The sequence below is a fragment of the Scyliorhinus canicula genome, chromosome 14 (genome assembly GCF_902713615.1).
Source record: "Scyliorhinus canicula chromosome 14, sScyCan1.1, whole genome shotgun sequence".
NCBI lineage: Eukaryota > Metazoa > Chordata > Chondrichthyes > Carcharhiniformes > Scyliorhinidae > Scyliorhinus > Scyliorhinus canicula.
Window position 1 is genome coordinate 86806574 of NC_052159.1, and position 13463 is coordinate 86820036.

The 13463-nt window shown below is 43.1% G+C and overlaps 1 protein-coding gene across 1 annotated transcript in view; it reads right to left on the bottom strand.

The window, feature by feature from the left end:
• Positions 1-1058: 1058 nt before the first annotated feature.
• The window catches only part of ctsc (cathepsin C), a 30392-nt gene continuing 17987 nt past the window's right edge, over positions 1059-13463 (bottom strand). The window contains exons 5-7 of the mRNA XM_038818231.1: positions 11017-11135; positions 3152-3283; positions 1059-2160 (exon numbers count right to left, since the gene is read on the bottom strand). Of these exons, the coding sequence (XP_038674159.1) occupies positions 1658-2160; positions 3152-3283; positions 11017-11135 (754 nt within the window). The 3' untranslated portion in view covers positions 1059-1657. The remainder of the gene's footprint in view (positions 2161-3151; positions 3284-11016; positions 11136-13463) is intronic.

Genomic DNA, 13463 nt, shown 5'->3' on the forward strand with positions numbered 1-13463 from the left:
GTATTGTGAGCAGTTTTGGGCCCCGTATCTAAGGGAGAATGTGCTGGCCATGGAAAGGGTCCAGAGGAGGTTCACAAGAGTGATCCCTGGAATGAAGAGCTTGTTGTAAGAGGAACGGTTGAGGACTCGGTCTGTACTCATTGGAGTTTAGAAGGACAAGGGGGGATCTTATTGAAAGTTACAGGATACTGTGCGGCCTGGATAAAGTGGACGTCAAGAGGATGTTTCCACTTGTAGAAAAACTAGAACCAGAAGACACAATCTCAGACTAAAGGGACGATCCTTTAAAGCAGAAAGGAGGAGAAATTTCTTCCGCCGGAGGGTGGTGAATCTGTGGAACTCTGCCGTAGAAGGCTGTGGAGGCTAAATCACTGAGTGTCTTTAAGACCGAGATAGATAGGTTCTTGATTAATCAGGGGATCAAGGGTTATGGGGAGAATGCAGGGCAATGGGGATGGGGAGAAGGCAGGAGAATGGGGATGAGAAAAATATCAGCCATGATTGAATGGCAGAGCAGACTCGATGGCCCAAGTGGCCTAATTCTGCTCCTATGTCTTATGTTGCTAGTGCTTTCGTTATAAATTCTCAGCTCGTGTTTAAAAGTTAATTTTCAGGGCTAATTCCTATACATTAAAACAAGCCAGTGGAAAGGGAATTTATAAAATAATGTTCAAAATGACAAACAATTCCTATCAGAAATAAACTTGTTTGAAGAAATGCAAGCTCCAAAATCTAATAGGGACTACAAAGGACTTAATGTACCATTGTGCCTCTTGAAGCAGATATGCTTCCAGTGTGAAGAAGTCACACAGCATATCAGCTAATCAGCCACCATATCGAACCAGGAGTAGATAGCTCAGGTCTGGAGGAAAAAAAAACAACTATCCATTATTTTTTGAGAAAAATTGAAGTTTAGGCCAGGAACGGTGCAAACTCCCTCATTTGTACCCATTATGCACATGGATAACTGGCTTGGACAAGCGACAGATGAAGCATGTCATTTTCAGACAATGTAAATAATTGAAGAATTATAAAACACTTGATAAAAAAAGCTCAAATTGAAAATTTGTAAACCAAAATTTATAAAATGTTGACATTGGCGAATTTAAATCAGTTGCCACTTTTCATTGTTTATAATAAATTCTACCTGTCAGGTGCTAACAAAATAATCTTATTAAAACATTAACAGCAGGGATGAAGCATCTCTGTACATACAAGCAGACATAAGAGATTGTTCAGCAATTCCCTCAATTGACATTATGGAAATGAATTTTTTTCTAAAAAGCAAGAATTTCATTCCGATCCCCATAACTACACTTTATACAGTATCAACGAAATAACAGGTTTAAGAAACAGATTCAGAAACTACCCAATTACAAAAAGCTTTGGTATCGCAGAGCTGCTCGGCATTGCACACCCCATAAATGCAAGATAAGTGTTACACCAAAGTATAATTACCACTGTTAATCAAATATTCTGCAGCCTTCATTTTGAATACACATAAGAACATGCAAGCAGCATAATCTCCATTTTGAGTTTAAAAACATTTTTAAAGGCACATTTTATGCAAAATTCAGGTTGATTCCAAGATTAAAGAAGTCAAAATTGTGATTTATTTTTGAGTTTTGCATCCAGCAAGCACATTTCATTATTCTCCTTACAGTTTAGGGATTGGAGTGGCTGCTATAGCAATGCTTTCGATTGCACATTCATCACTACCTCGGAGGATTCGAAAATAGCCATTCTCTCCCCAGCTTGTTCCCCAGCTGTTCTTAACTATCCAGTAATTTTGTTTTGTTTGAGGGTCACTGCCATAGCCTATCAGCAAAACTGCATGATTAGTTAGTTCAAAAGGGTTGAAGGGATCACTTAACCCAGTGTGATAATAGATTCCTCCACGGTAATGCATAAAGTCAGGGTAAACTTCAAAGGCAACCGACACTGGACCATTTTTTACTAGCTCCAGTTTCATTGCTGCCTCATTGCAAGCACCATAAAATCCACCCACATAATAATACTGAGAAACGTAGTAATGGTAGCAGGATTTCGAAACAGTGCAAGGCGTATCTATTCCAACATAAGGGAAGCAGCGTTCTTCAACTAAACCAAAATCTTGGGCATACTTCCCAGCAATTAGATACGGAAATCCTCCATCACATCCTGGAAGAGATTAAAAACAGACAGACAAGTGGATTACTCATAATCAACAAACCATGTTGCTTTAAAATTGAAGTGAAATATAAACTACAACAGTGATCAGCCTCCCCCCATGAAAAGTTAGCTTTACACGAAGCAAACAAGTTTCAGCAGGAGACTGGTCAGTGTCATGAAACACGTCGGAATTAAACTCGGCTGAATCATATGATCTATATTGTAGGTTGTAATTATCCAGTATGAAGTTTAGTCCATTTTCACAGTGCCATTGTGGATACTTCCTTATTTTTAAGCCCCAAAAGTTGGGTACATTAAGTGTTTGCATGCAGATATACTGAAATGAGTCATGTCAGGCAAGCTAACTGGATTGACTACTGGATGACACCTTATAACATCCCATAACAACACACAGACAATTTTGTTTTGTAGCAAGTAATGCACCAGAACATGCATTTAGATTTTGACCATTCAAATTTTCATACCGATTCTGATGGAAGATATGCCATAGCTTGTGTAATAAAATAATCTTGGATAAAGGCACCATTTGCATACTTGTAACAAATGATGTTATCATGTTTTGAATAAAAAGAAACATTGTATGGGCAGCATGGTGGCACAGTGGTTAGCACTGGGAGTACAGTGTTGAGGACCCGGGTTCGAACCCCAGCCCTAGGTCACTGTCCATGTGCAGTTTGCACATTCTCCACGTGTCTGTGTGGGTTTCACCCCACAACCCCCAAAAACAAAAATGTGCTGGTTAGGTGGATTGGCCACACTAAATTGCCCCTTAATTGGAAAAAATAAATAAATAATTGGGTACTCTAAATTTATAAACAAAAAGAAACATTGCATATTTCACAACATTGCAAATTTTACAACCCAAGAAAAATTAGTTGAAGGCATTTTGTAACATTAGAAGCCAAAATCACACCCTACTGCCCTTGAAATGAAGTAAATTAAATATCAGTGTGTCAACAATATTATTTTAATCAATTACCTTGAGAATAACGACTGCAGGAAACTATCTGTTGCGTGCTGAGGATCGGAGTCTGTGTGCTGTTCGTCTGAATGCGAATGCGGGCTTCAAGCATCCCCATGGAAGAGAAGGCATAGCAACTGCCACAACTGCCTGCAGTGGTTGAGAAGAGACAGATGGGTCAAACAGGACAATGTCATGTGAGAGTACCTTTAAGAAATGGATGGTTAAGCAATGTACCTTTAAGAAATGAGCAGTTCATATTACTGAAGTGATGTCAGAGGGGGGAGCTGAGCTGAGATCACTTTTGCTTTTTCTGTGTTTAGTTTCAGTTTGAGAAAGCAGCTGAAAAGTGCCTGGCTGGTTTGCTGTGAGCTGTTTTGACAGGAGAAAGCCAGCTTTGAGAAAAGAGCTTTGGTGTGTCTGTGTTTTCAGTAAGCTGGACCTGCTGTGATCTTTGCTAGGAAAGAATATCTCTGAAACATTTGGGTGATTTAAACACATAATAAGTAATGTCTTTAACCTGATGTGTTTCTGTTTAAAGGTGGTGTCTCTTGGAGGTTTGAAGGAACATTTTGAGGAATTTTTTAGTATTGTATTATTTTAAGTAAGGGGTGTTAAGGGATCCAATGTTTATTTAAGAAGGTTAAGTTGAATTCATGGAATAAACATTGTTTTGTGTTTAAAAACCCATGTGTCCATAATTGTAGTACCACACCTGGAGAACAAGCCGTGTGCTTCAAAAACAACAATACATTAAAGGGGGAGGTTGGTTGAACTCCATGATACATTTTGGGGTTCTGAAAACGCCAGTCCCATAACAACAGTGAAACAAATAAGAACACTTCGTTCAAGCAACAGATGCCTTAACAACTGACCAACCTTTTAAAAGAAAAAGGTACACTTACCACATGCATGGAACCCTTAACTAACAACGGAATTAAATATGGACTAACATGGGACTATTGGCTTTGATGGGTCAAACTGAAACAAAAAATATTTTCATTCCAAATAATAAAAAAACAAAAAAAAAACAAAGCCACATGATTTTGCCAAGTTGAGAAATGAAAACAGTTGAATCGAATGCTCCAAGGAATTAACTAAAAGCAAATCATATAGGTTACCAATACCCGAAACAGAGGAAACAAAATGGTTATGCTGCAGTTGGATTTCACATTTCCAGACAATACAGTCCCAACAACTAAGAAATACAAACCCACAGGTGAGAAACCATAATTAGCTGCAATTACCCAATTACCATAGGTCCCCTGAAAAATCTGCTCCCCTCCCAAGTTCATGTCTCAACATCTGCAAGGTGGAGATTTAAATACACAAGATTTACATATAAAAAAATTAAGAAAGAAGCAATGCAATAGCCTATATCAATTCCTTATAATATTCCAGTTTTTGAGACATAATCCACAAAAAGAAAAATGCTGGCAGGAATGTCTGGTGTTATGGCTGTAATAGTCAAAGAACTGCAGGATTGTTGATTAGGAATCAAATCTCTGAAAGGCCTCTTGGTGGAAAGCAAAGTTAGGGGACATTAGAAAAGTAATTCAATCTTACCTTTTATCCTCTCTCTTGCAAGGTTTATTTTATTATTAAATGAACTGCCTTACTTCTTTATATCCACATTCATTCAAAGAATGCATTGGATATTTTGCTCGCCAGAACTCTCCATTGCAGCAAGAGATCGGGACGCTATTTTAAAATGGCACCTTGACCCCCGACCGCCTCTCCCCCCTCTCCCACCCCAAAACAAAACATGGGAGAGTTCCCCGGCATCCCCCCCAACATTGGGTAACCCCAGCCCAATCGCGTGCAAAAGATGCCACCTTGGCAGTGCCAACCTGGCAATGTCCCTGCCAACACCACCTAGGCACCTTGGCAGTGCTAGGCTGGCACCAAGATGGCACTGCCAGGCCAGCAGTGTCTGGGTGCCCAGGTGGCACCAGCAGTGCCAGGGCATCACCCTGCCCAAAGGGCATGCAGCTGGGGGCCTCCGATCCCTTTGGTGCCGTTCCATTTGGTCCTGTTTGTGGGGACCAGTACCAAATGGTGCTCCCCAAGGTTCCAGAGGTGAAGGGAACGAATCCCCAGGCCAGGCACATTGGGAATCTGCACATAGTAAGGCTTACTGCCTTGCTCTAATATGCAGATGTGCTGAAAGGTGATCCCACCCATTGTGGGCACGATTCCCCATGCAATGTTGAATCTCGCAAGATGTTGAGAGCAGGGTAGATCCCGGGAGCTGGGTCTCCTGGCTTTCACCATCCGCGCTGCGCTGCAGCGAGATGCTTTTCTGGCACAACGTGGCAGGAGGATCGCTCCCTAGGTCGTGCAGCAATCAAGTTCCTGCATTTAGCACAACACAGCACAAATCTTCTGTGTGCCAAAACTAAAAGGTGAAAAAAGTGAGGGATGTTCCCCTACTGTCAGCATCAAGCTGGTTATTCACCCATTAAATTATATTCCCCTATACTAAAATCTAGGTAATTCTGCGATGTGGACCCATTCTCACAAGAAACTGGATTGCGTCTAAAAACTAGGACTGAGGTTTTTCATGGCAGTCTGGGCAGAAATCAAGCCGAGACCGAATTACTGCAATCATTGTCCAATGACATGCCATACAAAAATCTCAATTTCAATTAGCCAAGGCAAATTTTTGGACCCTACCCAATTGGATAAATAAAATGGACCATGCTCACCAATATACACCTTTTTACACATTGTATATTTAACTTGATAACAGAATAACTTTAAATGCAGGAAATCATTTGGACAAGTATGGCACTTTCCAGTACAAACTCATCAAAATCAGCATTTGGGATGTAGAAAGCTGCAGATGATTGATTCCTAACACCGTTTACATTTCTGACTTCATTTTGTTTGAACTAGTGCCAAGTAAAGAGCCACTTTTTCTTTTTGCAAGAGTTGCACATCATTCTTTTAGCAGAAATCAAGGAAGATGGATGAAGAAGGTCACATAGCTTTTAAATGAGCATGGCTTGACTGAAGGGTTAAAGAGAAAGAGGAGAAAATTCCCAATTCCTAAAAGTAACCATGACAAATTGCCACCATGGCGAAGATATGGCATGATGCAGGAAAACCCTACCAACTTTTTGTTCTTAAAAAGAGGATTAAAAAAATAAGCAAATGAGCTACACTGAACCTTCTTGTCACGTCCATCAGAGTACCAATAGCCTCAACTTAAAAAAAGGGGAGTCACATCCACGTAGCAATATCTATGGGTAACTGGATTCACAAGCTTCAAGTCAGCAAGTGGGTCGGGTGCCAAGCTATTTCTGCAATGACTTCTGTGCACACCATAGACAGCCAGCCCATGGAGTTAGTCAACGGTCTCAAATACTAATTTACCTCCTTTCAGATAGAACACAGAACACAACAGCACAGAACAGGGACTTCAGCCTCGATGTTGTGCCGAGCATTGTCCGAAACCAAGATCAAGCTATCCCACTCCCCGTCATTCTGGTGTGCTCCATGTGCCTATCCAATAACTGCTTGAAAGTTCCTCAAGTGTCCGATTCCACTATCACAGCAGGCAGTCTATTCCACACCCTAACCACTCGAGTAAAGAACCTACCTCCGACATCCCTCCTATATCTCCCACCCTGAATCTTATAGTTATGCCCCCTTGTAACAGCTACATCCACCCGAGGAAATAGTCTCTGAACGTCCACTCTATCTATCACCCTCATCATCTTATAAACCTCTATTAAGTTGCCTCGCATCCTCCTCTGCTCCAAAGAGAAAAGCCCTAGCTCCCTCAACCTTTCCTCATAAGACATACCCTCCAATATAGGCAGCATCCTGGTAAATATCCTTTGCACCCTTTCCAATGCTTCCACAACCCTCCTATAATGAGGTGACCAGAACTGCACACAATACTCCAAATGTGGTCTCACCAGGGTCATGTATAGTTGCAGCATAACACCGCGGCTCTTAAACTCAAGCCCCCTGTTAATAAACACTAACACACTATAAGCCTTCTTCATGGCTCTATCCACTCGAGTGGCAACCTTCAGAGATCTGTGGACATGAACCCCAAGATCTCTCTGTTCCTCCACATTTAGTTGGCTGGGCAGCTGGTAGTGGGCAGCACGGTAGCATGGTGGTTAGCATAAATGCTTCACAGCTCCAGGGTCCCAGGTTCGATTCCCGGCTGGGTCACTGTCTGTGCGGAGTCTGCACGTCCTCCCCGTGTGTGCATGGGTTTCCTCCGGGTGCTCCGGTTTCCTTCCACAGTCCAAAGATGTGCGGGTTAGGTGGACTGGCCATGCTAAATTGCCCGTAGTGTCCTAAAAAAAGTAAGGTTGGGTGGGGGTGGGGGGGTGGGGGGGGGTTGTTGGGTTACGGGTATAGGGTGGATACGTGGGTTTGAGTAGGGTGATCATGGCTCGGCACAACATCGAGGGCCGAAGGGCCTGTTCTGTGCTGTACTGTTCTATGTTCTATTCCTCAGATCCCTGCCGTTGACCCTGTAATCCGCATTCAAATTTTTTCTACCAAAATGAATCACCTCGCACTTATCAGGGTTAAACTCCATCTGCCATTTTTCGGCCCAACTCTGCATCCTATCAATGTCTCTTTGCGGCCGACAACAGCCCTCCATCTCATCCACTACTCCACCAATCTTCGTGTCATCAGCAAATTTACTGACCCACCCTACAGCCCCCTTTGCAAAGTCATTGATAAAAATCACAAATAGCAGAGGACCCAGCACTGATCCTTGTGGTACACCTCTCGTAACTGGTCGCCAGTCTGAAAATTTTCTTCTATGTGATAGCCAGTTACTTATCCAATTGGCCAAATTTCCCTCCATCCCACACCTCTTTACTGTCTTCATGAGCCGACCATGGGGAACCTTATCAAATGCCTTATTAAAATCCATGTATACAACATCAACTGCTCTAACTTCATCTACACACTTAGTTACCCCCTCAAAGAATTCAATCAAATTTGGTGAGGCAAGACTTACCCTTCACAAATCCGTGTTGACTATCCCGGATTAAACTGCATCTTTCCAAATGGTCATAAATCCTATCCTTCAGGACCTTTTCCATTAACTTACAGGCCACCGAAGTAAGACTAACTGGCCGATAATTACCAGGGTCATTCCTATTCCCTTTCTTGAATAGAGGAACAACATTCGCCACTCTCCAGTCCTCTGGCACTATCCCAGTGGACAGTGAGGACCCAAAGATCAAAGCTAAATCTCATCCCTTGCCTCCCAAAGAATCCTTGGATATATCCCATCTGGCCCAGGGGACTTGTCGACCCTTAGGTTTTTCAAAATTGCTAATACATCCTTCCTCAGAACATCTACCTCCTCCAGCCTACCCGCCTGTATCACACTCCCATCTACCCGCCTGTATCACACGCTCAGCCTCAAAAACATGGCCCCTCTCCTTGGTGAACACTGAAGAAAAGTATTCATTCAACGCCTCTCCTATTTCTTCTGACTCCATGCACAAGTTCCCATGACTGTCCTTGACCGGCCCTATCCTCACCCTGGTCATTGTTTATTTCTCACATAAGAGTAAAACGCCTTGGAGTTTTCCTTGATCCGACCTGCCAAGGACTTCTCATGCCCCCTCCTAAGCCACTTTTTTTTGGCTCATTCCTTGCAACCCTCAAGCGACCCAACTGAACCTTGTTTTCTCATCCTTACATACTCTTCCTTTTTCCTCTTGACAAGACATTCAACCTCTTGTGAACCATGGTTCCCTCACATGGCTATTACCTCCCTGCCTGATAGGGACGTATCTATCAAGGACACGCAGTATTTTTTCCTTGAGCAAGCTCCACTTTTCATTTGTGCCTTTCCCTGACAGTTTCTGTTCCCATCTTATGCTCCCGAATTCTTGCCTAATCGCATCATAATTACCCCTCCCCCAATTATAAACCTTGCCCTGCCATATGGCCCTATCCCTCTCCATTGCAATAGTAAATGACACCGAATTGTGTTCACTATCTCCAAAGTGCTCTCCCACAAACAAATCTAACACTTGGCCCGGTTCATTACCCAGTATCAAACCCATTGTGGCCCCCCCTCTTGCCGGCCTATCCACATATTGTGTCAGGAAACCCTCCTGCACACACTGTACAAAAACTGCCCCATCCAAACTGTTCGACCTTTAGAGGTTCCATCAATATTTGGAAAGTTAAAGTCCACCCATGACAACTACCCGGAGACCTCCACACCTATCCATAATCTGTTTTGCAATTTCTTCCTCCACATCTCTATTACTATTTGGGGGCCTATAGAAAACTCCTAACAATGTGACCGCTCCTTTCCTATTTCTAACTTTGGCCGATATTACCTCAGTAGGCAGATCCCCTTCGAACTGCCTTTCTGCAGCCATTATACTATCCTTGATTAACAATGCTACTCCTCCACCTCTTTTACCACCTTCCCTACTCTTACTGAAACATCTATACCCTGGAACTTCCAACAACCATTCCTGTCCCTGTTCTAACCATGTCTCCGTAATGGCCACAGCATCGTCGTCCCAAGTACCAATCCACGCTCCAAGTTCACCTATCTTATTCCGGATGCTCCTTGCATTGCAGTAGACACACTTCAACACACCTTTCTGTCTGCCGGTACACTCCTGCAACCTTGATATTCTCCTCAGTACCTCACTACTTTCAACACTGGCTTCTAGACTACAGCTCGTTTTCCCAGCCCCCTGACAAATTAGTTTAAACCCTCAAAGAGCTGTAGCAAATTTCCCTCCCAGGATATTGGTGCCTCTCTGGTTCAGGTGCAAACCGTTCTGTCTGTACAGGTCCCACCTTCCCCAGAGTGTGCTCTAATTATCCATGCACCTGAAACCCTTCGTCCTACACCATTCCTGCAGCCCACGTGTTTATCTGCACTCTCTCCCTGTTGCTCACCTCTGTCACACTGTCTATTGGAAATAGTGCCCAAGAATGGTAAACAGGCCTTCGTTCTTCAGCCATCTCCACATCGTTCAGCCAAAAGTAAGAATTCTGGAATGGGCTGCTTCAATTATTTGCAGACTCAGATCCACTCACTCGTTTTCACTTGGAACAATCTTTCAGTAATTACCTTCGCCCAAAATTAGGACATCGAAATGAAAGCTGCACATGGAATGATGCATAACTATACTAATGAGTTATTTACAGAGCTCCCAATTGTCTGCACTGAAAGTCAACATATCTTATGGAGAATTTCTTACATTTTTTTAGTTGCTCCACACATTAAAATTGTTCAATATTAGATCCACATGGCAGCAAAGTTAGTTCTTCATTGCTTGCAAAAGTTACAGAAACTGAATTATTTTGAGGGTATATCAGCTTTCCCCGTATTCTTTCAAGTGAAGAGGTTGCCTGCTTAAGTGGAGATAAAATCCCAGCAGCTAGAATCAATTTATCCATGCCTTTTGAAATCAAATGGTGTCCCTCTGAAGCCCACATACCAACCCCTGGACAAAGATCCCATAGTGCTATTTTTGAAATGCTTTACTCCTTCAAGCACCACAAACAAATGTTTCATAATCTTGCTGCGGTTGCCATACATGCTCATTAATGGTCAATATAAATGCAAGTTTAACTTTCATCAAACACATTCAGAGCCTTCCCGTCTAGATAGGGGAAACTGCAGTGTTAAGCCCTTTTCCTGGTCGAGTGGTTATGAACCTCAGTATAGTTTTTGGTGAAACATTGGAGCTCGCTACGGAATATGCTGATCGTGATCCATCTTTTCCAGTTGGCAATGGGTTCAAGCCACATTTTGAAATATTGTACCTTTTAAGCAATTGGGCATTTCAGACATTTTAATGAAGATTTAATATTAAAATGTAACACAGGCCATTTTTAAAGTAGAAAGACTGTACCTTGATTCCGTACAGGGCTAACATAATTCACTCCAGCAACATTTCTCCAGTCCCATGATTCTGGCAAAGACACTGCAAGCTTCTGTACCTCCTCTGATGCCAGCATAGGTCTTGGATGTCTATTAAAAAACATCTCATTACTATTCAGCAATTTGGAATTAAAGCGCCATGCTTTACTCCCTGCTTATAATTCAACGTCATTTAATTGAAATCATAATTTTATGCGCAAGGTAAATACTATTGTAATTATCTTAACCCAAACACAACGATGGAAATTATTTTTCCTGAAAGAAAATGACACTAGGAGTGGTCAACTCTTAAATGCCCTCGGAAATGGCCTAGCAAACCACTCAGTTGCATAAAAAATGAAACCAGACAGACCATCCAGCACCTACTTACTGGAAACGACAACAGCAAACCCAGCCCTGTTGACTATGCAAATTTTCCTTACTAACATCGGTGGGGCTTGTGCCAAAACTGTCTCAGGCTAGTCAAGCATTATCTGTAAGGTACGATTCTGTGAGTAACTTTATTTAAATAATAGAGTACCCAATTTATTTTTTCCAATTAAGGGGCAATTTAGCGTGTCCAATCCACCTGCCTTGCACTTCTTTGTGTTGTGGGGGCAAAACCCACGCAAACATGGGGAGAATGTGCAAACTCCACAAGGACAGTGACCCAGAGCCGGGAAAGAACCTGGGACCTTGGCACTGTGAGACTGCATTCTATGAGTATGATAATGCCCTAGAGAACTGTACACAAGCAGGAAGGAGTTGCCCTGTTAGTCCTTTGCATCCACTCCGGATCCCAAGACATCTAATGGCATCAGGTCAAACATGGGCAAATTAAACTACCATTAATTACCACACACCACCCCACCCCCTCAGCTGATCGGTACTCCCCCATGTTGAACAATGCTTTGGAGGAAGCATTGAAGGTGGCAAGGGCACAGAATGAAGCTTATACATTCTAAAACTAGACATCTCTGAAGTGCTCCTTCCTATGCTATGTGCAATGTACAGAGTAAAATGTCCATCACCAAGAGTGGCTCGGTGGCATGACTACCCACCGATCTGGTCAAATCCTAACAGTCAAAGCTGCTAGACTGGGACTGCGACAGGTGGGGAGGGAACCAAGAGGGAAAAGCATACTTTACCTCACCCTCACCAGCTTGCCTGCCACAATTGCATCCATCCATGACAGTATGAATAGGAGTGATCACAATACAGTCCTTAGATTCCACATGGAGAACATCATCCATTGAGCTGTGCAGCACGGCCACTGTGCTAATGGAATAGCTCCAATGACAGGCGTTAGACATCATCCAGGACAAAGCAGATCGCTTAATTGGCACAGCTTTCACATTCACTGACGCACAGTGGATGCAGTGTGTAGGTTCTGCACTATACACTGCAGGAACTCACCAAGGTTCCTTAAGCAGCACCTTCCAACCCGAAGACCACTACCATCTAGAAGGATTAGGGCAGCAGGTACATGGAAACATCACCACCTGGAAGTTCTCCTCCAAGCTACTCCCCATTCTCACTTTGAAATATCCCATTGCTTCTTCACTGGTCATCCTGGAACTCTCCAACAGCTCTGTGGGTGTACCTACACCACACGGCCCCGGTGGCTCAGGAAGGCAATTCACCACATCTAAACGGTAATTAAGGATAGGCAGTAAATGCTGGCCTAGCCGGCAAAGCCCAATCCCTGAATGAATAGTAGGAAGCATATTGGAACACTGAAAAGAGGAATCATACAACAGCCAGGGTTAAATGTAGGAACCAACAGCTGAGGAAGGAGCACTTCAGAGAGGTCAAGGTTTAGAATTAAGGATCTAAATTTAAAGACAAAACAGGCAGTTAGAATACAGCAGGAGACTAAATTGCAAGACATTAGGACACTAGTCTAGTGCTGTGATTAAAAGTCTTGAAAAAGCCTAGAAAAAGGAGAGCAGTCAGTCATGGCCCATCTCAGTCAGATACAAGAAAGGTAGGTCTCAAGTCCAGCAACTGAATTTCAAAATCAGCCTTAGGTGCAGACATCCAAGAGTGGTATTCACTCCCCCAGCCATCTGCTGGAATAGGGATGGTTAGGAAATTCAATATGACTGTTACGACTCACTCAGAGGTCACTGGTTATGCACCATTCAGGTGCCCGTGATCACCACGGAGCATAAACTTGTCCAGTAAAACAAGGCGGAGTTTCCCCTTAACAAGGGGGAACCGAGGGCAGCACGGTGGCCTAGTGGTTAGCACAACCGCCTCACGGCGCTGAGGTCCCAGGTTCGATCCCGGCTCTGGGTCACTGTCCGTGTGGAGTTTGCACATTCTCCCCGTGTCTGCGTGGGTTTCGCCCCCACAACCCAAAAATGTGCAGAGTAGGTGGATTGGCCACGCTAAATTGCCCCTTAATTGGAAAAAATAATTGGGTAATCTAAATTT